The 25,325-nt window shown below is 43.2% G+C and overlaps 1 protein-coding gene across 2 annotated transcripts in view; it reads right to left on the minus strand.

Moving 5' to 3' along the window:
- GLRA2 (glycine receptor alpha 2) overlaps positions 1–25,325 on the minus strand; it is a 143,475-nt gene that overhangs the window by 25,440 nt on the left and 92,710 nt on the right. For both annotated transcript variants that reach the window (XM_030199574.1, XM_030199575.1), the window contains 2 exons: positions 22,600–22,737; positions 17,312–17,526 (listed from right to left, as the gene is read on the minus strand). In XM_030199574.1, the coding sequence (XP_030055434.1) occupies positions 17,312–17,526; positions 22,600–22,737 (353 nt within the window). The remainder of the gene's footprint in view (positions 1–17,311; positions 17,527–22,599; positions 22,738–25,325) is intronic.

Raw genomic sequence — 25,325 nt, forward strand, 5'->3', positions numbered from 1 at the left:
TAAACCCCAATTTTTAAGTTCCCAAAGCACAAAGCAAAATAGTGTTCACTTACCAGAGAAATGTCCTCTTCTCTCGGAACTTCTCAGAAAGAAAGTTCAGTGGGAACTTTTCTCTTTATATAGTTTTGAATCTAAGGGGCCTCTTTTAAACAGGCTCTTTGAAGCTGACTCAGCAACCTACTTCCCCACAGCTTAGTTAACACTTAATTAAGGTCGCTGGATGTGCTACCTCTCCAGCAGCCAAGGAACAGAAAATAACTGCCTTTTAGAACAAGAGTTTTAGATGTTTAGTTTCTACCTTTAGAAAAGGTTACTGTTTAAAACTATGGGAAAATTTCAGTTTAAAAAGAGGGGGAAAGTGTTGTACACTATGGCAACTAGTTAATAATGCTTGCTTTTCTCTCTTTCTCTCTTTTTATTCCCCCTTAATACTAAACTAGATCCTGCAGGGCCTGCTAGATTCTCATGTTAATGCCGTCATACAAAGTTTTTAAAACTAAGTGGAAAAGACTATGGAGATTAGTTGGTTCTCGGGGTAGGCTTTGTTGAAGAGGTAGGTCTTCAGAGATTTGCGAAAGATATTTATTTCGTTAATTGTTTTCAGGTTGTTTGGTAGTGCATTCCACAGTTGCGTGCTCGTGTAGGAAAAGCTCGATGCATGTGATAGTTTGTATATCACGTGATATAACCAGCTATCCCCTGATTTTTGAAATCCCAACCAGCCAAGTTTGGCAGCCATATTTGGCTGCCACAATAGCTAGAATAATTTTAGATGTCTCACTTTAAGCGGACAGTGATGAATATCAGCATGGCTGGTTAAAATCATACCATTCAAAGTTAAACCAGGTATTCAACACCAGTAACCAGAAACGGGCCAGCACTGAATATCTGGGTTTAGCACCAACCGGCTATCTCCCGTGGTCTGAATATTGGGGTCATAGTAAATAAATACAAAAAAAAGGAGGATGCACTTTTATAATCTCATGGGGCAAGCTGTAGAATCTACTTGATATGTGATTCAACATGTGTTTAGTTACTGGGGATAAGCCTGAGGGAATTGTGCCTGATGTTGTTAACTGCATATATAAGATTGTCCTGAGTTGTTTCAAAAGCCATAACACAGGCTTATGCTGAAACATAGCAAAATTGGGCTTTGTCTGTTACTTAAACTGATTCTAACATATGTATTTGTTTATCATATGACAATATTATCTGTTACACTGTTTTTATTTTTCTTGTTTTTATTTGCTATTTTTGACTCTCTACACTTGGTTTTGTTGTATATGCCTTACCTGGTGCCCCTTTCCATGTTATCACACTTGAAAACATCTATCCATAATGCAGACAAGTGAAAAATGGACTGTTTATAAGGCTGTTTATGAGAACATCTGAAATGGATCATTCTCTAATGTTTGCTGTTTGACACACTGGAAGGAACAACTGGTTTCTTTTTTTTTTTTTTTTGAACAGCAGAGCGTATCTGTGATGCTTCAGTGATTTCATAGGAAATTGAGAGTTCACATTTATGAGAAATTTTATCTGACTTCAACACTGTTATACATTAATGTCACTTCATAAGATTTCTTCTATGACTCATATGTCTTTTTTATATTACAAAAAATATAGACAAAGCATCTAAAGTATCTGAAAGAAAAGAAGACCTTGATGAGCATTAAACTAGTAAGTCCACAAATGGATAAGTATCCCTACATATGTTGGAGTGAATTCTAAAAGTTTTAGGCACTGTTTCTATCTATCTATCTATCTATCTATCTATCCAAATTTTGTTCTATATATACAGATCTAATTCTAAAGATATTCATCTATCGATCTGTGTATCTGTCTATCTAGATATAACAAGCTAATTAGCACCAATAATTGGCTTTTTAAGAAGCAATTATTGGCACTAATGAGATTTAATTGGATTTTAAGTGTAAGTTAAAAAAAAGGGTGCGGAAATGGGAGGTCAAGGGTAGAACAGGGGAGGGGGTGCTCTTGGAATACATGCTCGTTGTTATAGAATAAGGGGGATACATGCCTATTTTAGGCGCGTACATTTACAGCAGTGCCTGATAGAGTCTATCTGTTAATGCTGTGGTACAAGTTTTTAAAACTAAGTGGAAAAGACTATGGAGATTAGTTGATAAAATTTGCTTTTTATATTTTTATTTTGCCTATCACTAACCTACAATTCCTCCTTTAAACCTCAATCTTTAAGTTCCCAAAGCACAAAGCAAAATAGTGTTCACTTACCAGAGAAATGTCCTCTTCTCTCGGAACTTCTCAGAAAGCCCCCTTGGCTGTCCCTGTGACGGAAAGCAGTTGGGGACGTCCAAAATTGGCTTTCGATTATAACAATTTGGACGACCCTGTGAGAAGGACGTCCATCTTCCAATTTGTGTCGAAAGATGAGCGTCCTTCTCTTTTGAAAATGAGCCAGATAATATTTAACCTCATGTGTACCTTTCTTTGAATTAGTCACCTTATTTTCTAAGTCCTCTTACTCTCTTATCTATATGTTAACCATTTCTGTGACCTCATGTGCAACTTTCTTTAAATTAGACGCCTTACTCTCTAACTCTTCTTACTCTCTTACCTATCTATTGGTTCAATCTTTGCTTATACCCTTTACTGTCAATTAAAATGTTCTATTACATATTGTGTTGACATTGTAAGTAGTATACTATGCCATACTTTGAATTATTTGAATATTTTTACTGCTGTAATTGCGTATTGCTCATGTTTGATTTATTCCTACTGTACACCGCCTTGAGTGAATTCTTTCAAAAAGGCGGTAAATAAATCCTAATGAATAATAATAATAATAAATAATAATTTAAAGTTTAGGTAGAGGGAGGTGGTGGTGTTTCATTGTTATGTGAGTATTTATATAATTGGAAGCCATTTATTATAAATCATTGCACTAAAGAAGCAGAGTGCATGTTTAGTAGCTTTATTTACCAAATTCTGCTCAAACCTTTGTTCTGAAAAATACAGTGGCGTTCCTAGGGTGGCTAACACCCAGGGCGGATTGCCGATGCGACCCCCCCCCCCACCCCCGGTGAAAGGACACCTCCCCCGGCAAAAGGGCGGACACCTCCTCCCGGCGAAAGGACACACCCCCGGGTGCATTTTTACCTGCTGGGGGGGGGGGGGGTGCTGCGCGCCTGTTGGCTTCGCTCGTTCCCTGCTCCCTCTGCCCTGGAACAGGAAGCAACCTGTTCTGGGGCAGAAGAAACAGGGAACGAGCGTTGCTGACAGACATGCGGCGGCACCCCCCCCCAGCGGCGTGCACCCGGGGCGGACCGCACCCACCGCCCCCGCCCCCCTTGGTACGCCACTGGAAACAGATATATTAAAAAGATTGTTTTATGTGTGGCAGTAATGGTGAGTGGGGAGCTTGGGGGAGAGTGGCAAAGAGGAGAAAGGATTAGGGCCCCCCCTTCCTTGTTTTCTTCCCTGGGCACCAGCATGTCTAACACAGTCCCTGAATTTGCTTCTCTAATGAGTAAAAAGAACCATTTGTCATGCAAGGCTGCTGCAATAGAATGGCTTCTAAAGATCAGGTTGGATGTTGTGACTCACTAGTCACTGTCACATTGCTTCCAGTGTCATTTCTATAAGACAATACCCCTATCATATTACTGTGACAGACAACTGCTTAATTCAGTACATAGGACCTTAAGGCTACAAGTTCAGCTGCTGTGTACACATCCTCTCAATTATTTTAGACAATTGAAATGAAGACTTTCAACTTTGACTAACATTTCTACATTTTAAGCATTCACAATGTAAAGTATCTGTCTCAGGTTCTGCAGTGTAAAATTGTGATGTTGCTACCAGACTACAAGAAGATGCTTCAAAAAAAGAAAATATTGCTGCACATTAAACTATTTTGAATTTTTCTGTCATTCACCATCCCCACTTATTGTATTTTGTAACCCTTCTACAATCTGCCACATTTTTTCTCTCTAGGCTTTGTTGTGCCTTTTTTTTTTAAAGTAAGAAGGTCTTTATAGTTGATCATATCGAAATAAGACTAGTAAGAATCATCCAGGGATATTCTTTCATTTAAAATGACAGTATTTGTCAACCAACAACATATCCTGAATGGATCCTCAGGAGCTTAACCGAGATTGGATAGCAGAGCTGGTAATGGGAGGCGGGGCTGGAGGTTGGGAGGCGGGGATAGTGCTGGGCAGACTTATACGGTCTGTGCCAGAGCCGGTGGTGGGAGGCGGGACTGGAGGTTGAGAGGCAGGGATAGTGCTGGGCAGACTTATACGGTCTGTGCCCTGAAGAGCACAGGTACAAATCAAAGTAGGGTATGCACAAAAAGTAGCACACATGAGTTGTCTTGTTGGGCAGACTGGCTGGACCGTGCAGGCCTTTTTTCTGCCGTCATCTACTATGTTACTATGTTACTATGAGGCATATTTTCAAAGCACTTAGCCTTCCAAAGTTCCATAGAAACCTATGGAACTTTGGAAGGCTAAGAGGCATATTTTCAAAGCACTTAGCCTTCCAAAGTTTCATACAAACCTATGGAACTTTGGAAGGCTAAGTGCTTTGAAAATACGCCTCTAAGTGCTTTAAAAATATGCCTCCTTGTATCCTATGTTCTTTCAAATCATTTTAAAAATAAAATGATAGGAAACTCTCCAAATTTAAGGATTCTTTTACTATTAAGCCCTTAACATATGGGTTGCGCATGCAAACAGGCTATCACAGAAATGTGATAAACCTCCTCTGTTTACTAAGCCGTGCTACTGGCTGCCGTGCAGCAGTACCGACACAGTCCATTCAAAGTAAATGGGCTGTGTCGGCATTAGCACAAGGCAGCCACTTGTGCAGCTTAGTAAACAGGAGGGAAAGTGTTTTGTAACATTTTGCCTGTTTATATGCGGTAAGCTGCACATTATTGACTTTTTAAAAATATTTTTGGAAGGGGGCATGTTATGGGTTCAGAGTAGGTGTTCCCATGTCATCCAGGTAGCATGTTATGTTTAGTGCACACTAAGGGCCAGATTCTATGTAAGGCACCTAGAAAATCCACACAGTAAACATTTCTGCCTAAGCGTTTTCTATAAGCAGTGCCTAGATGTAGGTGCAGCATATAGAATACACAGTTGATATCCCAGCGCCTAAAACTACGTGTCCATTTTTACCAATGAAAATATGGTGTAAATTCATGCATGTAGTTTTATGTGCACTGGTCCATATTCTATAACTACGCATGTAAATTTTGGAACACCCATTAAATTCCCATTTCCCCACCCATAGCCACCCCCCTTTTGAACTGCATGCTTTAGAATTTAGGTGCAGTTCATTACAGAATACGCTTAGCGAGTTGTTCATGCAAATTCTAATTAGTGCTCATTATTGCTTGTAAAGAGCTGTTATCAACACTGATTAGCTTGTTAAGCCAATTAAGTTACACATATTGTTACGGGGTATGCTTAGATTTCAATGTGGAACAGTAGGAGGGACATAATCAAACGGGGTGCCCAAGTTTTCCTGAGGGTGTCCTCGCAGGACGTTCCCATGAAGGGGCAGGCAAACCCGTATTATTGAAACAAGATGTGAGTCCATCTTTCATTTTGATAATACGTTCAGGGGCGCCGAAAGCTCAACATTTAGAGATGGTTGACCTTAGAGATGGTCGTCCCCGGTTTTCGGCCATAATGGAAACTGAGGATGCCCATCTCAAAAATGACCAAATCCAACTCTTTTGGTCATGGGAGGAGCCAGAATTCGTAGTGCACTGGTCCCCCTGACATGCCAGGACACCAACCGGGCACCCTAGGGGGCACTGCAGTGGACTAACTGATGCACTAACTGAACAGAAAAAGCCCTTCCCTTACCGATCCCTTAGCAATTCGGAAAGGAACGGGCATGCATGAAGGAAATTGCATTCAAATGAGCTGCTTGCTGTTAGTTCATTTGCACACGATTTCCTTCCTAAGGAAGGGAAGCCAATGCAGAGCAGCCAAGCATTATGCGTGGCTGCTCTGCGCATGCCAAAGACGCCTTCATACACGCAGACAAGCTGCGTGTATAATAGCCGTCTACAACCTTAAAAAAAACACAAGTACAGGTGAAACTGTCCAAGTGCTCTATCCAAAATGTGGATGTTTTTGTGAGAAGGACATCCATGCCTTTGCTATGCCTCTGACATTCCCTTTATTTATTTGGATTTTGGATCACAAGTAGCAGTAGTGGGATTTGAACCAGCCACCTTTGGAATGCAAAACCAGTGCGCTAACCACTAGACCACTCATCCACTCCACGCCCTTGAAATTTGGCCATCCCTGTGGTGGGGGGCAGTTCAGGACGTCCAAAATGTTTGAAAGAAAGACTTCCACTCCTTCACTATGCCTCCGCTGACACACACACGCCTCCCCCCCCCCCCCCCCCCCCCAGGGACCTGCATACTGCTGCAATGGACCCGAGTATGATATTTGAGGCTGGCAAAAAAGTTTTTAAAGTGATTTTTTTCAGGGTGGGAAGGAGTTAGTCACCACTGGGGGAGTCAGAGGAGGTCATCCCCGATTCCCTCCAGTTGTCATCTGGACAGTTCGGGCACCTTTTTGAGGCTTGGTCGTAAGAAAAAATGGACCAAGTGAAGTTGGCCAAGTGCTCGTCAGGGATGCCCTTCTTTTTTTCATTATTGCTCGAGGACACCCATCTGTTAGGCACACACCAGTCCTGCCTTCGCTACACCATCGACACGCCCCTGGGAACTTTGGTCGTCCCCGAGACGGGAAGCAGTTGAGGACGCCCAAAATTGGCTTTCGATTATACTGATTTGGGCGAACTTGAGAGAAGGACACCCATATCCCAATTTGTGTTGAAAGATGGGCACCCTTCTCTTTCGAAAATAAGCCTGTAGGTGTGCTATAAAGATTCCAGCAATAACATTGTAAGTGCTCTCACATTAACACTAGGCTGCTACCGTGCACTAATGAAATTAGTGCATGACCTGCAATAAATTCTTTTTAAAAAAAACAAAGTGCTGTGTTAAATCTGGGCTTAGTATGTGGTAAAATCCCATGTTACCATATGTTAAGTCCAAATTCTACTGTATTTTAGTAAAAGGGCCCCTTGGGTTATTTACTTGTGTTATCACTAGTAGCATGCACTATTTCTTAATAGTACTTGCAAATTCTGAATAGAGTGCACTTCTAACACAGGCCCTGAATTTGCTCCTTTAACTATTAAAAGAGCTAATTGTCATGTAAGGTTGTTGCTTAATAACATGCATGTTGGCCCTGTGTTCGATAGCAAGATCTATTTCTCAATAGTACATGTTATAAAAGAATAGTGTGTGCTTTCGATAAATAGTAATGACCATTAAAGAATAATGTATACTGCTGAGAAATTGGAGAAACATAAACAACAGACCAGAAGCAGATCCAAACACAAGGATGGGGAATCACAAATCAAATACCCAACATGATCGTGTTTCAATAAAAAAATACAAAATGTATAACACAATAAACAAATATAACAACAACATCAAGCAACACTTAAATGTCAAATCAGTAACCCAAATTATCATCAAAGTCATTCTATCTGGACTGTTAACTATACAGAGTTTTCAAATCAAATCCCAGGGGACCCCATAGGCTAGCCAAAATAAATAACTCAATTATTTCTTGGAAGAAAAGGCATGTTTTTACACCTTGAGTTTCAATGGCAACTGGTTCCATTTTCTCAGTCCAGCTACTGAAAAGGCACATCTCCTTGTTTCCTCAAGTCTAAAACTTTACATATTGAAACAAATATCATTGCAAGTCTCGCAGGTAGATATGCCTGCAGCGTATGTGTCAGGTAATATGAAGAAGTATGATGCAACCCCTGATGAATCAGCAAAAGATCTTGGGTTTAATATTCATCTGGCAGCAGTGAGCGTTTTGCTCAACGCCACCTGAGTTATTTCCGGATATTCAAAGCCGGACCCCATCTGGGCTTCAGCTTTGAATATCCAGTTATTTTTGAGCCGGCTAACACATAGCCACTTAAGTCAATATTCAGCACTTAAGTGGCCATGGGTTAGTTAGTTAGTGCATAAACATAGGGCAGACTTTTATGCGGTCCCGTTTTTATGCACCAAACCTGACCACTTATAGGCTGAATATCAGCACTTAAGCAGCCAAGTGCTAACTTCTTCCCCCCCTCCCCCAGAATACCTCCAACATAGATGGCTTTCAGTTTGGTGCTAACTGCGAATTTAAGTGGCACTTACAGGCTTATTTTCAAAAGAGAAGGGCGCCCATCTTTCGACACAAATCAGGAGATGGGCGTCCTTCTCCCAGGGTCGCCCAAATCGGCATAATCGAAAGCCGATTTTGGGCGTCCTCAACTGCTTTCCATCACGGGGACGACCAAGTTCCTGTGGGCGGTCAGAGGCATAGCGAAGGCGAGACTGGGGCGTGCCTAACAGATGGGCGTCCTCGAGCGATAATGGAAAAAAGAAGGGCGTTCCTGATGAGTACTTGGCCAACTTTACTTGGTCCGTTTTTTCTTATGACCAAGCCTCAAAAAGGTACCCGAACTGACCAGATGACCACTGGAGGGAATCAGGAATGTCCTCCCCTGACTCCCCCAGTGGTGACTAACCCCCTCCCATCCTGAAAAAAACAACTTTAAAAACTTTTTTTGCCAGCCTCAAATATCATACTCAGGTCCATTGTAGCAGTATGCAGGTCCCTGGGGGGGGGGGTGTGTGTTTGTCAGCGGAGACATAGTGAAGGTGTGGTCGTCCTTCTTTCAAACGTTTTGGACGTCCTGAACTGCCCCCCCCCCCCCCCACAGGGACAGCCAAATTTCAAGGGAGTGGAGTAGCGTGGAGGAGTGGCCTAGTGGGTAGAGCACTGATCTTGTAATCTAGAGGTGGCCAGCTCAAATCCCACTGCTGCTACTTGTGATCCAAAATCCAAATAAATAAAGGGGATGTCAGAGGCATAGCAAAGGCATGGATGTCCTTCTCACAGAAACATCCAAGGACATCCTCATCACAGGGACAGAGGCATAGCACAGGACATCCTTCACCCATACTCTAAAAAAAAGACATCCCTGACAAGCACCTAGACTTGTGTTTTTCTAAGGTTGAAGACGGCAATTTATTTAAGATTGTAGAAGGCTATTATACACGCAGCTTGTCTGCATGTATGAAGCCGTCTTTGGCATGCGCAGAGCAGCCATGCATAATGCTCTGCACTGGCTTCCCCTCCTTAGGAAGGAAATCATGTGCAAATGAGCTAACAGTGAGCAGTTCATTTGCATGCAATTTCCTTCATTCATGCCCGTTCCTTTCCAAATCGCTAAGGGATCGGTACAGGAAGAGATTTTTGCATTCGGTTAGTGCATCAGTCCACTGCAGTGCCTCCTAGGGTGCCCGGTTGGTGTCCTGGCATGTCAAGGAGACCAGTGCACTATGAATGCTGGCTCCTCCCATAACCAAATGAGTTGGATTTTGTCGTTTTTGAGATGGGTGTCCTCGGTTTCCATTATCGCTGAAAATCGGGGACGACCATCTCAACATTTAGGTCGACCATCTTTAAGGTTGACTTAAATGTTAAGAGTTGGGCGTCCCCGACCATATTATCGAAATGAAAGATGGACGCCCATCTTGTTTCGATAATATGGGTTTCCCCGCCCCTTCGCAGGGACATCCTGCGAGGACGCCCTCAGGAAAACTTGGGTGCCTCCCTTGAATATGCCCCTTTTGGTGTCCTGGCATGTGAGGGGGACCAGTCCACTATGAATGCTGGCTCCTCCCATGACCAAAGGGCTTGCATTTGGTCGTTTCTGAGATGGGCGTCCTCGGTTTCCATTATCGCCGAAAACCGGGGACAACCATCTCTAAGGTCAACCTAAATGTTGAGATTTGGGCGTCCCCGACCATATTATCAAAACAAAAGATGGACGCCCATCTTGTTTCGATAATATGGGTTTCTCCGCCCCTTCGCCGGGATGTCCTGCAAGGACGCCCTCAGAAAAACTTGGGCGCCCTGTTCGATTATGCCCCTCTTAGCCGGTTAAGTGCCATCAAAAATTAACAGCTAGCCCTGACTAATGCTAAGTCTCTTTGAATATTGGCCATCTTAAATTTAATCTATGAGGCAATGGGGAGCCAGTGCAATTTAATGTGATGAGATGAGATATGATTATACCTACATTGACTGTAGTATTTTTTAATATGTTTGGAACAGTTTAAACGTTTTTAAAAGGTATTCTGGATGATCATGTTTTACATGTATACTGCCTTTGATTTTATATCCTTCATTTTCAATAAATACTGAATAACAATACTAATAAAAAGGTTTCAACTTGCTCAATATCCGCAATCTAAAATAAGAGTTCCTAATCACAGCCTGCATTTAACATCTCAAGCAAATCTCCACTGACATTCCATCGTTATCTATCAGCGGATGACATTTACTTTTTCTTTATCTCTATTACCAAATACTTCCATTTCAGTACTCAAAAAATCTCTCCTATTAACACACATTTTTGTGAATCCTCTAAAAGAAGATTGGAGTGTGCTCTAAGTATTATTTATTTGTTCAAATGCAATCAATCACCACACAGGTGAATCTTATCAAGTCATAAATGTGCAGTGCACTAGTCAATGAAAAAAAAAGAAGAAAAAGAAATGTGTGTGATGTGACTGTCCAATATACTGGTTACTTGTTATACTAATGCATAAGAAACGGCAGAAATGTACGGTTAGGCCATATAATCCTAGACTGCTGATTGCTATATATTCCATCTAATAAACATATCTATTTGGCCGAAACATGCAAGTAGATTTTCTCTGTGGAACAAATTGCATATGGGAATGTGACTTATGGCTTGTTATACTACATTCCAAAAGAAGCTAACAGCTCTCAGGTCAATATTAAAAAGCACTTATCAAGATAACAGCACCTGCTGTCTGGATAAGTGCTGCTGACCAGAATGTTCAGCTGCAGTACCCGGGTAGTACTTCTCAATATCCTTATAGACCATCTCTGCACGATAGGCTGGATTCACTAAATGGCGCCCAAAGTTAGGCATCAGGATGATCCATGCTAAACTAGTACTCTGTAAAGGGTGCCGGGATGAGCCATACTAAGCTAGTACTCTGTAACGGTGCCGGGGATGAGGCATACTAAGCTAGTACTCTGTAAACGGTGCCAGGATGATCCATTCAAGGCTAGTCTCTCTATATAAAACGCACCACCAACATTCTGAAGCCTCACTTTTCCAACGTTCTAAATGTGAGGCGCCAGAGATCAATTTTTCATCCATGACTGTCTGCCCCACCCACACGTCAAACGTGATGACCTAGTGGGCGGAGCAATGACACTCACAGACCGTGTAGCACGTCTGATTGGCTGAGTTGGGTGAAGCCAAGGATGACGTCGCCAGCACAGCTGCTCCACAAAAAAACAAGGAAAGGGGGAGGAGTAGGGAAACACGCGTAGCGTGTTTCCCTACTCCTCCCCCTGCCTAGGAATTCATGCAACTCAGCACCCCCCCCCTTCCGATACAAACACTAAAGAAAACTCCCCCCCCAATGCATCGGCACCTTTTTTTGCCCGCCCCGCGCCCCCCCCCCCCCCCGCGACACTCCGACCGAGTCCTGCACTTAGTTTTTTTTTTTAACACTCACAACGCGCGAACGATGCAGCCGGCAGCGATTGAAACAGACTGTCTGGGCTGGCGTCTGTGTCTGCGTCGGAGCTTCCCTCACCCTCTGCGAGTCCCGCGAAACAGGAAGTTGTAACAACGAAGGCGGGACTCGCAGAGGGTGAGGGAAGCTCCGACGCAGACGCCAGCCCAGACAGCCTCTTTCAATCGCTGCCGGCTGCATCGTTCGCACGTTCTGAGTCTTAAAAAAAAAAAACTAAGTGCAGGACTCGCCCGGAGTGTCGCGTGGGGGGGGGGGAAGGATTGGGGAGAGAAAGAGGGAAACCAACAGAGGGAAGGATTGGGGAGAGAGGGAAAGAGGGAAACCAACAGAGGGAAGGATTGGGGAGAGAGGGAAAGAGGGAAACCAACAGAGGGAAGGATTGGGGAGAGAGGGAAAGAGGGAAAGAGGGAAACCAACAGCGGGAAGGATTGGGGAGAGAGAGAAAGAGGGAAACCAACAGAGGGAAGGATTGGGGAGAGAGGGAAACCAACAGAGGGAAGGATTGGGGAGAGAGGGAAAGAGGGAAACCAACAGAGGGAAGGATTGGGGAAAGAGGGAAACCAACAGAGGGAAGGATTGGGGAAAGAGGGAAACCAACAGAGGGAAGGATTGGGGAGAGAGGGAAACCAACAGAGGGAAGGATTGGGGAGAGAGGGAAAGAGGGAAACCAACAGAGGGAAGGATTGGGGAGAGAGGGAAAGAGGAAAACAAATAGGGAAGGATTGGGGAGAGAGGGAAAGAGGGAAACCAACAGAGGGAAGGATTGGGGAAAGAGGGAACCCAACAGAGGGAAGGATTGGGGAGAGAGGGAAAGAGGGAAACCAACAGAGGGAAGGATTGGGGAGAAAGAGGGAAACCAACAGAGGGAAGGATTGGGGAGAGAGGGAAAGAGGGAAACCAACAGAGGGAAGGATTGGGGAGAGAGGGAACCCAACAGAGGGAAGGATTGGGGAGAGAGGGAAAGAGGGAAACCAACAGAGGGAAGGATTGGGGAAAGAGGGAAACCAACAGAGGGAAGGATTGGGGAGAGAGGGAAAGAGGGAAACCAACAGAGGGAAGGATTGGGGAGAGAGGGAAAGAGGAAAACAAACAGAGGGAAGGATTGGGGAGAGAGGGAAAGAGGGAAACCAACAGAGGGAAGGATTGGGGAAAGAGGGAACCCAACAGAGGGAAGGATTGGGGAGAGAGGGAAAGAGGGAAACCAACAGAGGGAAGGATTGGGGAGAAAGAGGGAAACCAACAGAGGGAAGGATTGGGGAGAGAGGGAAACCAACAGAGGGAAGGATTGGGGAGAGAGAGGGAAACCAACAGAGGGAAGGATGGGGAGAGAGAGGGAAAAACAGATGGAAGGATTGGGGAGAGAGGGGAAAAACAGATGGAAGGATTGGGGAGAGAGGGGAAAAACAGATGGAAGGATGGGGAGAGAGAGGGAAAACAGATGGAAGGATGGGGAGAGAGGGGAAAAACAGATGGAAGGATGGGGAGAGAGAGGGAAAACACAGATGGAAGGATTGGGGAGAGAAGGAAAAACATGGAAGGATGGGGAGAGAGAGGGAAAACAGATGGAAGGATGGGGAGAGAGAGGGGGAAAAACAGATGGAAGGATGGGGAGAGAGAGGGGGAAAAACAGATGGAAGGATGGGGGGAGAGAGAGAGGGAAAACGGAAGGATGGGGAGAGAAAGAGGGAAGACGCTGGATGGAAGAATGCAGAAAGAAATAGGGGAGACACTGGAAGGATGGAGAGAGAAAGCAGAGCTGCTGGAAGGAAAAGGGGAATAGAGAAAGACTGGAGAATAAGAGGAAGGGGCATGGGGAGAACAAGGGTGAGGAAAAGATGAAAAGCCACAGGTAGATGAAGGAAATTAAAGAATGGATAGTAAGAATGAATTAAATCTGGGCAGAGAGAGAGCCTGAAAAATATTGAAGAAAGCAAAGAAAAACGAGACAAAAATGACAAATGGCACAGAAGAGTTAAGCGAAAATAAAGGAAAGCAGAATCACAGACTGGGACCAATATGCAAAGAAAAACAGTCACCAGCCAACAAAGGTAGAAAAAAATAATTTTATTTTCATTTTAGTGTTTGTAATATGTCCAATTTGAGAATTTACATTGGCTGTCTTATTTTGCACTGGGTATACTGGAGCTGTAAGAGCTTACAGAGATTATTTATCATGAAAAAAAAACACGTTATTTTTTTCTCCTATAGTACTATAATATTTTCAATAATGTCTGTTTATATGCGCCATGGCTGGTATAGGGGGTGTGGTTAATGTGGGTGTGGCTATCATAGGGGTGGAGACATATGTGGTGACCCCGCCCATAATGAGTACCGGCACCTTTTTTTCTACAAAAAAGCACTGACTACAGGCAACGCGCAAACACGAAGATCAGCCTCCTTCCTTTCCAGGGTCACAGTTCAAATTCCTCACCTCCACCCATGGATCTCATTTCTCATCTACAGGCAACACACGAGCACGAAGATCCGCCTCCTTTCCATCCCAGTGTCAGAGTTCAAATTCCTACAGCTCACCCACAACCCCCCCCTTCCGATACCACAACTACTACTTATCATTTCTATAGCGCTACTACACGTACGCAGCGCTGTACACTTGAAACCCCTCCCCCCCATGCATCTCACTTTACATCTACAGGCAACGCACGAGAACGAACATCCGCCTCCTTTAAGTTATGACAGCAAGGAATCACCCTGACAGCAACAAATCACCCACTCCTTTTCCTAGCAACCAGGAAGAGATTTTGCAACCAATCAACGATGGTCTTATTGTTGGTGCTCCTGCGCTTGGGGCTGACTACTACTCTGTGCTCTGAAGAATTGTTTTCGCGAGGCAGGGTTACAAATGACACAGCTTCCCCCTAGCAGATTGGGAAACACTTAACATGATCCTAAAAGAAGCAACTCCTCCACCCCTCTTCCAACAGCAAGCAAACCAGCTGAGCAAGCTCGCTCCTGAAGTGTTAACGTTGATGTGGCAATAAAAGGGTTAAGGGCTGCAGTCGCTGACACGGTACCATTGTGCTTCTGAGGGGGAGACGGAACAGAAACACAGATTTCTTTTACATTCAATGTGTATTTCCCATGTTAACATGAAAAATACTGAGGGTTTGGTTGGCTTTTTAGTTTTCCACTTTGCAATTCACTTTGCTGCGGTTCTGCTTCCTTGGGAAGTACTGTGCATGATAAAGCACTTTCAGCACTGCTTTTGCACTAAACCTGCAGTTCACAAAACAACATTTTTGAAAGCTTTCTTGCCTTTTACCTTATGCTTACAAACATTTAATTACTTGAAAGGAGTATTGACAATTCTTTTACCAGCATTTCATTCCTGAAATACCTCAGTCAGTAATCTCTTTTCTTCACACACACTCACTATCGGTCTCACACAGTCTGTCTCTCTGTCTTACACACACAAACACTCTGTCAAAAAGGACCGCACCTGTGGTCCTACACAGGGCCTCCTCCTTCCTCATTATACACCCTTCACTATTACTCCATCTCATTACAATACTTTAATATTAAATATTTGGTTAACAAAAAACAACTAATCAATATAACCTTGCTAGCGCCCGTTTCATTTGTGTCAGAAATGGGCCTTTTTTACTAGTACTTTATAAAGGGTGCCAGAAAGAGCCATTCTAAGCTAGGGAAAGGGAATGGGACTTGATATACTGCCTTTCTGTGGTTTTTGCAACTACATTTAAAGTGATTTACATAGTATATGCAGGTACTTATTTGTACCTGGGGCAATGGAAGGTTAAGTGACTTGCCCAGAGTCACAAGGAGCTGCAGTGGAAATCAAACCCAGCTCCCCAGGAGCAAAGTCCGTTGCACTAACCACTAGGCTACTCCTCCACCTCTGAAAGGGGTACCGAGATGATCCATGCTAAGCTACTACTCTGTAAAGGGTGCTGGGATGATCCATGATAAGCTAGTGCTTTTGAAATGGTGCCGGGATGATCCACTGTGGACCCAGGGCGGTCAAAAATATTATTTGAATAGCGGTAACATTCAGTTTATCCAGATAACTTAGGACTACAGATAGTGGACTGAATATTGTACTATCCAGTGCTGACTGCCTTATCTGGATATTCATGGCTCACCATTATCTGGGTAGAGGTGCTGAATATCTTGATATTTTTATGACTGCCTTGACTGATGTTTTAAAAAAAATGCTCACTGTGATGATTGAATATTGACTCATCTTTTTTTTTAGGCAATCATTTTCCTTGTACAAATAGGATTAATTTCTGTATATGGCGCTAAAAAAAATCAGTTTAAAAAAAAATAAGCATTAAGTGCTATTCTATAAACAGTATTCTAAATTGGGTGCCTTTTATAGAATAGTGTTTGGAGCTGGGATCCACACCCAGTTTTGGGCACGAGGATTTACACCAACTAAAACCTGGTGTAAATCCTCACCCCTAAATTAGGTGCAGATCTGCCTAATTCTGGCAGCAGTCAGCGTTTTTTGGCCATCATTGGTGATCCCGGATACTCAATGCTGGACCATATCCAGGTGCCAGCATTAAATATCTGGGTTTGTGCAGCCATCTATCCCTTATCAGGTTAAATGTGATATTCAGCACCTATCCACCTAAGTGAAACTGGACAAATACAGGATTGTGTTTTATATGATATGATTTGTCTGGTTAACTTAGGCAATTAAGTGTTGCATATAAACACTTAAGTACATAAGTGCTGACTCTGCCCCTGGACTGCCCACAAAATCACAGGCTATGGCTTTAGTGGTTAGTGCAGATTTTCAGTACATAGAACTGCTCAAGCAATTTTAACAGGGCAGCCTCCTGCCTGGTTAAATCACTTTGAATATTGACTCCTATGTTTGTACTTGAGTCAATAGAGGGTAAAGGACTTGCTCAGGATAATAAGAAACTACAGTGGGATTCGAACTGGGCTTCCCTGATTCTCAGTTCATTGCTCTAGCTGTAATATGTATTATATTTATAATCCACCCCCCATTTTTTTAATAAAAAGAAAAGCAATATCATCAATGTGCATTCCCACAGATCATTATTATCTTGTCCATTCACTAGAATCGGAAAGTTCTGGAATGTTATCATAACCATGAGACAGTACAGTACAAATCCTTTAACACGAGTTGCATGGAGTTTAGTTTTCATTTCCAGTCCTAGAGGGAAACAAACGGGTCAGATTTTCGGGATATCCCTAATGAATATGTACAAAGAAGATTTGCATGCTTACTACTTCCATTACATGCAAATCTTTCTCATGCATATTTGGTTTTGCTCACACCATTTTCAGTAGATGGCTCAAGGTGAGTTATTTTCAGGTACACTAGGCATTGCCCTGTCCCTGAAGGGCTCACAATCTAATTTTTGTACCTGAGGCAACGAAGAGTTAAGTGGCTTGCCCAAAATCACAAAGAGCAGCAGTGGGATTTGAACCAGGCAACCCAAGCTCTAACCAATACGCTACTCTTCCACTTCTAGGGATATCCTGAAAACATGACCAATGGGCAGCCTTTGAGGACTGGGAGTGAAGACCAATGAAACATGGCAAGGAAATCATTTTTATCTACATAACTAACCAGCAACATGCAATATCTCTCAAACGTGTAAATATTACCTTTGGAAGTGAAGCCCTGGAGCCCGAACTCTGAGTAGTCATGGTCAACACTGTAGTAATTCCCAGAGCAACTCTTGCAGGAGCAGCATCCATATTTATCCAGAAAGAAACCCAGGACAATATGACAATCAGAAGGCTGGGAATATACATCTGGATTAGATAGTATCCCATCTGACGTTCCAAGTGAAATTTAACTTCTATGCATGTAAATTTCCCTAAAAATGAAAAAATTGCTATTATTAGCCAAGCATATTGATTGTGTTGTATCTTCAGTTCAAAGTGTCTATAGCAGCTTCACACCTTACTGAAAAATAAAACAGATTTATTTTTGTTTAAAAATGTTGCAGTGCACTTGTAAAATTGTAGTTCTTCTGAAAGTGATTAATAAGAATCAGTAGCTGCTATTAGGCTCCGTAAAGGGGTCTGGGAATCCACCTTCAAGACCCTCACCCTCCTTTCCACAATGATATCCTGAGCTCCCCTCCCATGATGGCACACAAAGACCATATAGCCTATATACTCTGCCTATCCACACCAACTGTTCTTTTCAACTAGTGGCAGCCCTACCATTAAGCCAACTGAGGAGAGGGCCTCAGGCAGCACTCTTTATGGAGCAACATCTCTCCTTTCTTTCTCAAACCCTTCCCTGAGCATACCTTATTTTTGTTGTTGATTTCAAAAGTTGGCGACCACTGTTTGGAAATGTGATACTGGGCTAGACAGACCATTGGTTTGACCTAGTGTGACTACTGTTATGTTCTTATGGCCACTCCTTTTGTTCTTATGGCCACTCCTTGTGAGCCTGGGCAAGTCACTTAACACTTCAATTGCCTCAGGTAAAAACTTAGGGGCCGTTTTATTAAACAGATTCAGTAAATTGATGCCAAATTTGGGCACTGGGAAAAATCTGCATGCTCTGGGATGAGCACTCTATATAGAATAGTGCTTTAGCATGGATCTTGCACCTAACTTTGGGTGCCAGAATTTATGCCTGCTGAAACCTGGTGTAAATCCTGGCACTCAAGTTGGGTGCACAACTGCAGTATTCTGTAATACTGCACCCACATTTTTAAAACACCCCTGACACGCCCATGACCCTCCCATGGCCACACCATGGGCGTAGCCACGGGTGGGCCTGGGTGGGCCCAGGCCCACCCACTTTCCCTCCAGGCCCGCCCGGCGACATCTCCACCTTTGTTCCGGTCTCCCGCTGAACTCCATTGCCGCCGCTTCCGCTTCCCTCCTGAGCAGCAGCAGGAACAAAAGCAGGCGCTTCCCCGAGCCACCACTTTAGTTTAGCCGGCACAAGAAGAAAAACAAGCGCGGAGCCGCCCACAGCAGTCTTCAGTCATGCGCTGTTGGCTCTGCCTGTTCTCTGCTCCCGGAACGGGAAATTGACGTCAGCGGGGGCAGAGGATGGGAGAGCCGAAAGCGCATGACTGAAGGCTGCTGCGGGCGGCCCCGCGCTTGTTTTTCTTCTTGTGTTGACGACGCTGCTCCTGCTTCAGAGGGCCAGAGTAAGAGAGGAAATGTGGCTGGTAGGGGAAGGGTGTCTGAGAGAGCAGAGGGGAGAGAAAAAAAAGAAGAGGACGCTGGAGAGTACAGAGAGAGAGAGGGGACATGGAAAAGAGCAGGGGAGAGCCAGAGAGAGAAAAATGGGGAGAGAACATGGAGAAGAGCAGGGGAGAGAAAGAGGAGAGAGCCATGTGGGAGATGGGGAGAGAAGGGACATGGAAAAGAGCAGGGGAGAACCAGAGAAAAAGGGGACATGGAAAAGAGCAGGGGAGAGCCAGAGAGAGATGGGGAGAGAAAGAGGGGACATGGAAAAGAGCAGGGGAGAGACAGGCTGCTGGGGAGAAGGAAGGGGAACAAGGGGGATACCCTGACTGGTCAGTCTGAGAGACAAAGAGGAGAAATGCTGGATGAAAGGAGGGTGAAAGAGGAAAAATGCTAGAAGGAGGGGCAGAAAGAGGGAAGATGCTAGATGGAAGAGGGGTACAGAGAGAGAGAGATGAGTAGAAAGATGGGGGAGAGAAGGAGGGGACATGGAAAATGGCAGGAGAAAAAGAGAGAAGCTGCTGGAGAGAAACTGGGGGAGACCTTAGCTGGTCAAATAGAGAAATGCTGGATGAAAGGAGGGAGAAAGAGGGAAAATGCTGGGAGCAGAAAGAGGGAAGACGCTGGATGGAAGGGTAGGAAGAGAAAGAGGAAAGCCACTGGTAGGATGAGAGAGGACATGCTGAATGGAAAAGGGTAGAGAGATAACTGTCTAGAAGGAAGGGGGAGATAGAGGGAGACAATAGATGGATGGATTGGGAGAGGGTAAGGTGGAAGGATGGAGAGAGAAAGAGGGTGACACTGGATGGAAGGGTAGGAGAGAAAGAGGGAAGGTGCTGGATGGAAGGTTAGGGAGAGAAAGAGGAGACGCTGGATTCAGAGAGAGGGAGAGACACTGAAAGGATAGGTTGAGAAAGGGGGAGAGGATAGAGTTAATGAAAGACTGGAGAATAAGAGGAAGGGGCATGGGGAGAACAAAACTGAGGAAAAGATGAAAAGGGATAGGTAGATGAAGTAAAAAGAGGGAAATTAAAGAATGGATAGTAAGAATTAATTAAATCTGGACAGAGTGAGATAGAAAAATAAATTGAAGAAAACCGAAAAAGGAGAGAAAAATTACAAATGAACAGGAAACCTTGGCAAGAGAGTTAAGAGAAGACAAAGGAATGCAGAATCTTGACTGGGACCAACACAATTAGAAAAAGTAAATGGCTAGACAACAAAGGTACAGAAAATAATGTTATTTTTAATTTAGGATAAAGCAATGTGGTAGCTGTGTTAATGAAGGCTAATAAATGCAAACAAAACATAAAATAGAAAATAAGGTGATACCTTCACTGATTTTTAAAACACTTTTGATTAGTCTTCAGAGACCAGCACTTCCTTCCTCAGGTAAGGAGAGGATGTCCTGACCTGAGACAGGAGGATTTGGCCTCTGAAAGTTAATTGAAAAGGGTATTAGACTATTAAATAAAATATTTTCTGAAATGGCAGTGGGATTAAGGTGTGTTGGGGTGGAGCCAATACAGAGTAGGGCAGGGCTAGGGGTGTGTACTAAAAATCTCCCTCTCAAAAATTGGGACCCCTTGGCAGCTCTGAATGCGCCCAGATCGGATGAAAGTTCCGGAGCGCGGAGCTGCCTGGAATGAATGGCGGCACCCGCTCAGCTGCCAGTCCAAGACTCCAGTCCAGCCCACCACCACCACCACGTGCACGCCATGCAGTGCACGTTTTACAGGAGGGTTGCGGAGCGGAGGTGAGGAGCACGAGCCTGGCCCTGGAAGGTTCTTCTTCATGATTCGACATTATTTCGAGGCGAGCCCAGCAGCAATAGGAGCCGGTAATAAAAATTTAAATACTTTTTTTTTCATCATTATTTTTAACATTGTGTGACGTGTGCTGTGTAATTTTTTTTAAATTGAGCTAGCTGGGGCCTGCTGCCTGCCTGGGGCTGGTGGTCACTATTAAAATTTATTGTTGGGGAATTTCTGAGTGGGGATGGGCTCCTCACTGCCCTAGATAATATGGGTGGGCACTATATATATATATATATATATATATATATATATATATATATATATATAGTGCCCACCCATATTAGCTCTGGGCCCAGCCAAAATATCAGGTCTGGCTATGCCACTGGGCCACACTATCTTTTGAGTTGCTCATGAGACGATTTAAGCACATGTTTTTATACAAGATTGTGCAGCCAAATCAGCACGCAAATCCAAATTCGTGCTCAGTGAATCACTGAGGTGCCTAGTAGATCTCTAATCTATTAGACCCTAAGGGCCTGATTTTGTAACAGAATCTCCTAATAACCATTGGAGATGAATTCAGCAGTAAGGCCTGGCAGAGAGAGAAGCTATGTAGATAGTAGATAATGGGGATCCAACTGTAAGCTGTCACAGTTGGACTACTATGCAATTTGTACATGCTATTGGTTTACCAGTCACCCAGATTGCTTAATGTGTGTTTTATTTGATTGGTTAAGCTGCTAAGTCAGCCATCATACTTTTGTAGAATCCTGATGCAGTCTGTCTAGCCAAAACACGGTGACCGTGTTGGGACAATCAAATAAAGGCTGTTCTGTTGGATCACACATTGCTTGATGTATGTTTTTCTCCACCCCTTCTGTCACTGTCAATAAATATGTCACAACTCTCTTATAGAAATAGACTGCCCAATATTCAAGCAATTTTACTGGGCAGGGTTCCCTCCTGCCTGGTTAAATTGCTTTTTCCTGCCTAGCCACTGATATTCAGTGGCCCTTACCAGAAAGTGCCACTGAATATCAGATTTAACTGCTCCTGGACTGTCTGGTTAGTGCTAGGGCAGTCCATGGGCAGAACTTGGTATTTATCTACTCACTCCTGTCCATTGTGGCTCCTTTCTCAAAATGATCTCTGTGACCCCTAGCTTGGTCCGACCTTCGTGTCTTTGGCGGTGGGAGGGAGGGGGAATCGAATGGGTCCCAGCCGATATTCTTATGTGTCTTATGTGGGTCCCAACTGAATATTGGCTGGGACCTTCACAAACTCCATCTAGAGATAATTCTGCCCATAGCGGTCAGCATTTAAAAAAAAAAAAAGCTCTGACTGCTGTGGGATAAATATTGACTGGATTTGTTTTTTATTATTATTCCTACAAAAAGTTGTTTTATATTTACTGATAACACAGCTGATGTACAGTCCTTTACATAGTGATTGCTACTTCAATTCAACACTCTATTATTTGAGCTTTGATTTTTCCACATCGTGTGGCAGGCATCTGCCAAAATGTGGCCATGTCAGGTTCTCCTTGCTCAATGATCTTCTTCATCCTTGTGTTTTGATTCCTGGTTTCTCCAGACTAGGCCTGCTGTTCACTGTTTCGGACATCCTACATCTCACTCTGAGCCATGTGATCTCTAGATGCTCCTGCCTTATTGCCAGCCTGGGTTCAACGTATCATTTCACAGTACAGCCACGAGTGGTCAAGCTGTCAGATAGGGAATGTACATTTTTATCATCAGAGGCACCATAAGACTGGCCTTATCATCTTGTACTGCATTAACTATAGAGTACATCATAATCCATGAAACAGTAAAATATATTTTAGCAAATTTAACGGCTTTATTATTTTGACAAATTACCACTACTTTTAGGTGATCAGGGAGTTCTTCGTATAAAATCACAAACGATTTCATTGAGACATTAATTTATACCAAAAAACATTATAAGAATGCTCACCAGTGTTATAGTGCTTTGTGCAATAACCAAGTTCCTTTTCATCTTTCAATATAAACTGTGGCAGGGTTAAATCTTCAGCTACTTGCACAGGACCATTACTCAGCCATTCGAATATCAGGTCATTCATGGTATAGCCAACTGGAGTAAACAAATCACAGTAAATTAGATAGCAGACTGGAGATAGAGGAAGCTGAGAGATATATAATATAGTAACACAAGAGAGAAGCAAGTGGAAACACAGTTTCAAGAGATCAAGCCAGGATCAGGGGTGAGATGCTCCAAAAAACTTTATTGAGGACCCAACACGGTCCGTGTTTCGGTTTTTAAAAAAACCTTCATCAGGGGTCAATCAGTAGTAGCACAGGGGATATACTGACAGACAAAGGAGCTTGTAAAAATGTAGTCTCTGATAATTTTCTTTCCTTTAACGCAGCAGATGAATCCAGAACTGGTGGGTTAAGTCCGCCAGGAAGAAGAATGCTTCGGATTAGAGCACAAGGAAATTTTTGGACCTTTTATTTCTACGGATATATAATATAGTGGCATAAATTCTTTGTTTTGCTTAGAATAATTCTATAACTGGCTGTCTGCAGTTATGTGTGTCATGCCTGTGTAGGTGCTGAAAAAAGCGGCACATACGTGTATAGGTGCGTTACGCACTAGTCTAAGGTAGCACAAAATTACAAGGGATGTATAGGTGGGCAAAGCATGGGAGGCATATGGGCGTGTCTCCAAATTACACATGTAACTTATAGAATATTATAAATTACTTGCATTGCATGGTGCCCTTTTACATCTGCCATTTACCTGGCATAAATGGTCACATCTAAATATAGGTGTGCCAATTTAAGTTTATGCTAGTATTCTATGACAGCATCTTGGTGCACAAATTTTCATCACAGAATTGGCCCTCAGTACATGGCATTGGTGCACCTAATTGGAGAGGCCAAGTTACAGAATTTCTCTTCATCCTCCCGATTCTACAAAAGTTGCTAAAAATTGCGTGTGCAAATTTAGGTGTGGCCCCAATTTGTGTATGCAATTTAATAGAATAATAAGCCAATTAGTACCAATAATTGGCTTTTTAACAAGCAATTAAATTTAATTGGGACTAAAGCGCGTAAATTTAGGTGCAGGATCCGCACCTACAATTTACACATGGCCTAAGAAAGGGGGTGTGGAAATGGGAGGGTCATGTGTGTTTCAGGGTGGATAGGGGGTGTGGTTATGAGTTATATGCATAATTATAGAATATGGGTGCTCCACATGTAAATTTAGGTGTGGGCATTTGCACCACATTTTCAGTAGTGAAAATGGTGGTGCCTAAATTTACGTACAACCTTCCCACTTACACGTTATTCTAGAAACCACACCAAACTTTAGGCGTGGCTGATAGAATACTGCTTAAGCTGGTTTTTTCAGTGCTGATTTTTTTAGGCGCCATTCATAGAATCTAGCCCCATATGTGTAATGAATATGTGAATAGCTGTATAGTGTACGTTTTAGCCTCCATGAGTTCATGGTCAAACCTCTCTAAAACCACCAATACTGGAGTGTGTTCCTATTTCTTCAGGGGCCCTTTCACTAAGGTGTGCTAAAAAAAAAATGGATAAGCACATGCTAATGTGGGACTTTCCAGCATGCTAAGTCTATTTGTAGTTCATCCTAAAATAGGGCTTTTTTTTTTTTGCAGGTCCCATGCTAATGTTTTCATTATCGCGTGGAACTTGAAAAAAAAAAACTAACATCGGAGCACTTACCACTCCAATTTAGGGGGCATTAAGTGTTCCCTTGTTAACTCAGTCAGTTAGCGCGCACTAATGTGAATACACCAGCTAGTTAACGCTTCCATGACCATTCTTTGCCTGTGACACACCCCTTTAAAAAAATTATTTTTGAAAAATACTTAACACATGATCAGCACGCACCAACAAGCAAAATACCACAAAATGCTTTAAGATGTTTTGTGGTAGCCTATTTTTCACATGCTAAGCACATTGATAGGGCTTAATACCTTTTAGTAAACGGGCTCCTTAAATAGTTAGATATCAAAATTTAAAAAACAAAAAATTCAGGAACTACTGTGGTAGTAGACAATTATAGCACCCTAGGTTAAAAATGCTGGCATTATTGGTTGGTCTATAGATTTGTTGGTCGAGAACATCCATAAGAAACATGAGAGTATATGACAGAATATTTTAATTTAAATTTATGATTTCCAGGTAAAATTTACAACCTCTTCTCACCTTAAGGAGTAAACTTGAGTTATCTCCATACCTCTTAGTGTGGAAAGATCCTCTGCCAACCTAATCACAGGTCCTCAGATATAGAAGCACAAGGGGGAACAGGGGTGCTGGCCAATATTCTGCATTGTCACTAACATAACTAAGGGAACCTTTCGCTAAGATGCGGTAGGGCTAATGTTTAGGTAGTGTACGCCAAATCGACACTACCGCTGGGGTAGCACGGACACCAGGTGGTAATTCTGAAGTTGGCACACGTTGTTTGCTGCGGTAGAAAATATTTTTCTAATTTCTACCACAGGAGCATTCCCCGTGGTAATTGAAAACGTGGCCACATTAGGGGGCACATAAGTGCCACAGTGTGCAAATGCAAGCTGGGTATGTGAGCAGAGCATGGGACGGGCACGGGTGGATCTCCAAGTTACATGTGTAACATAGAATTCCCTGTACATTATACAGACAAATCTATAAATGATGCTCAAA

Source organism: Microcaecilia unicolor, chromosome 4, assembly GCF_901765095.1.
Source record: "Microcaecilia unicolor chromosome 4, aMicUni1.1, whole genome shotgun sequence".
In the NCBI taxonomy this organism is placed as follows: domain Eukaryota; kingdom Metazoa; phylum Chordata; class Amphibia; order Gymnophiona; family Siphonopidae; genus Microcaecilia; species Microcaecilia unicolor.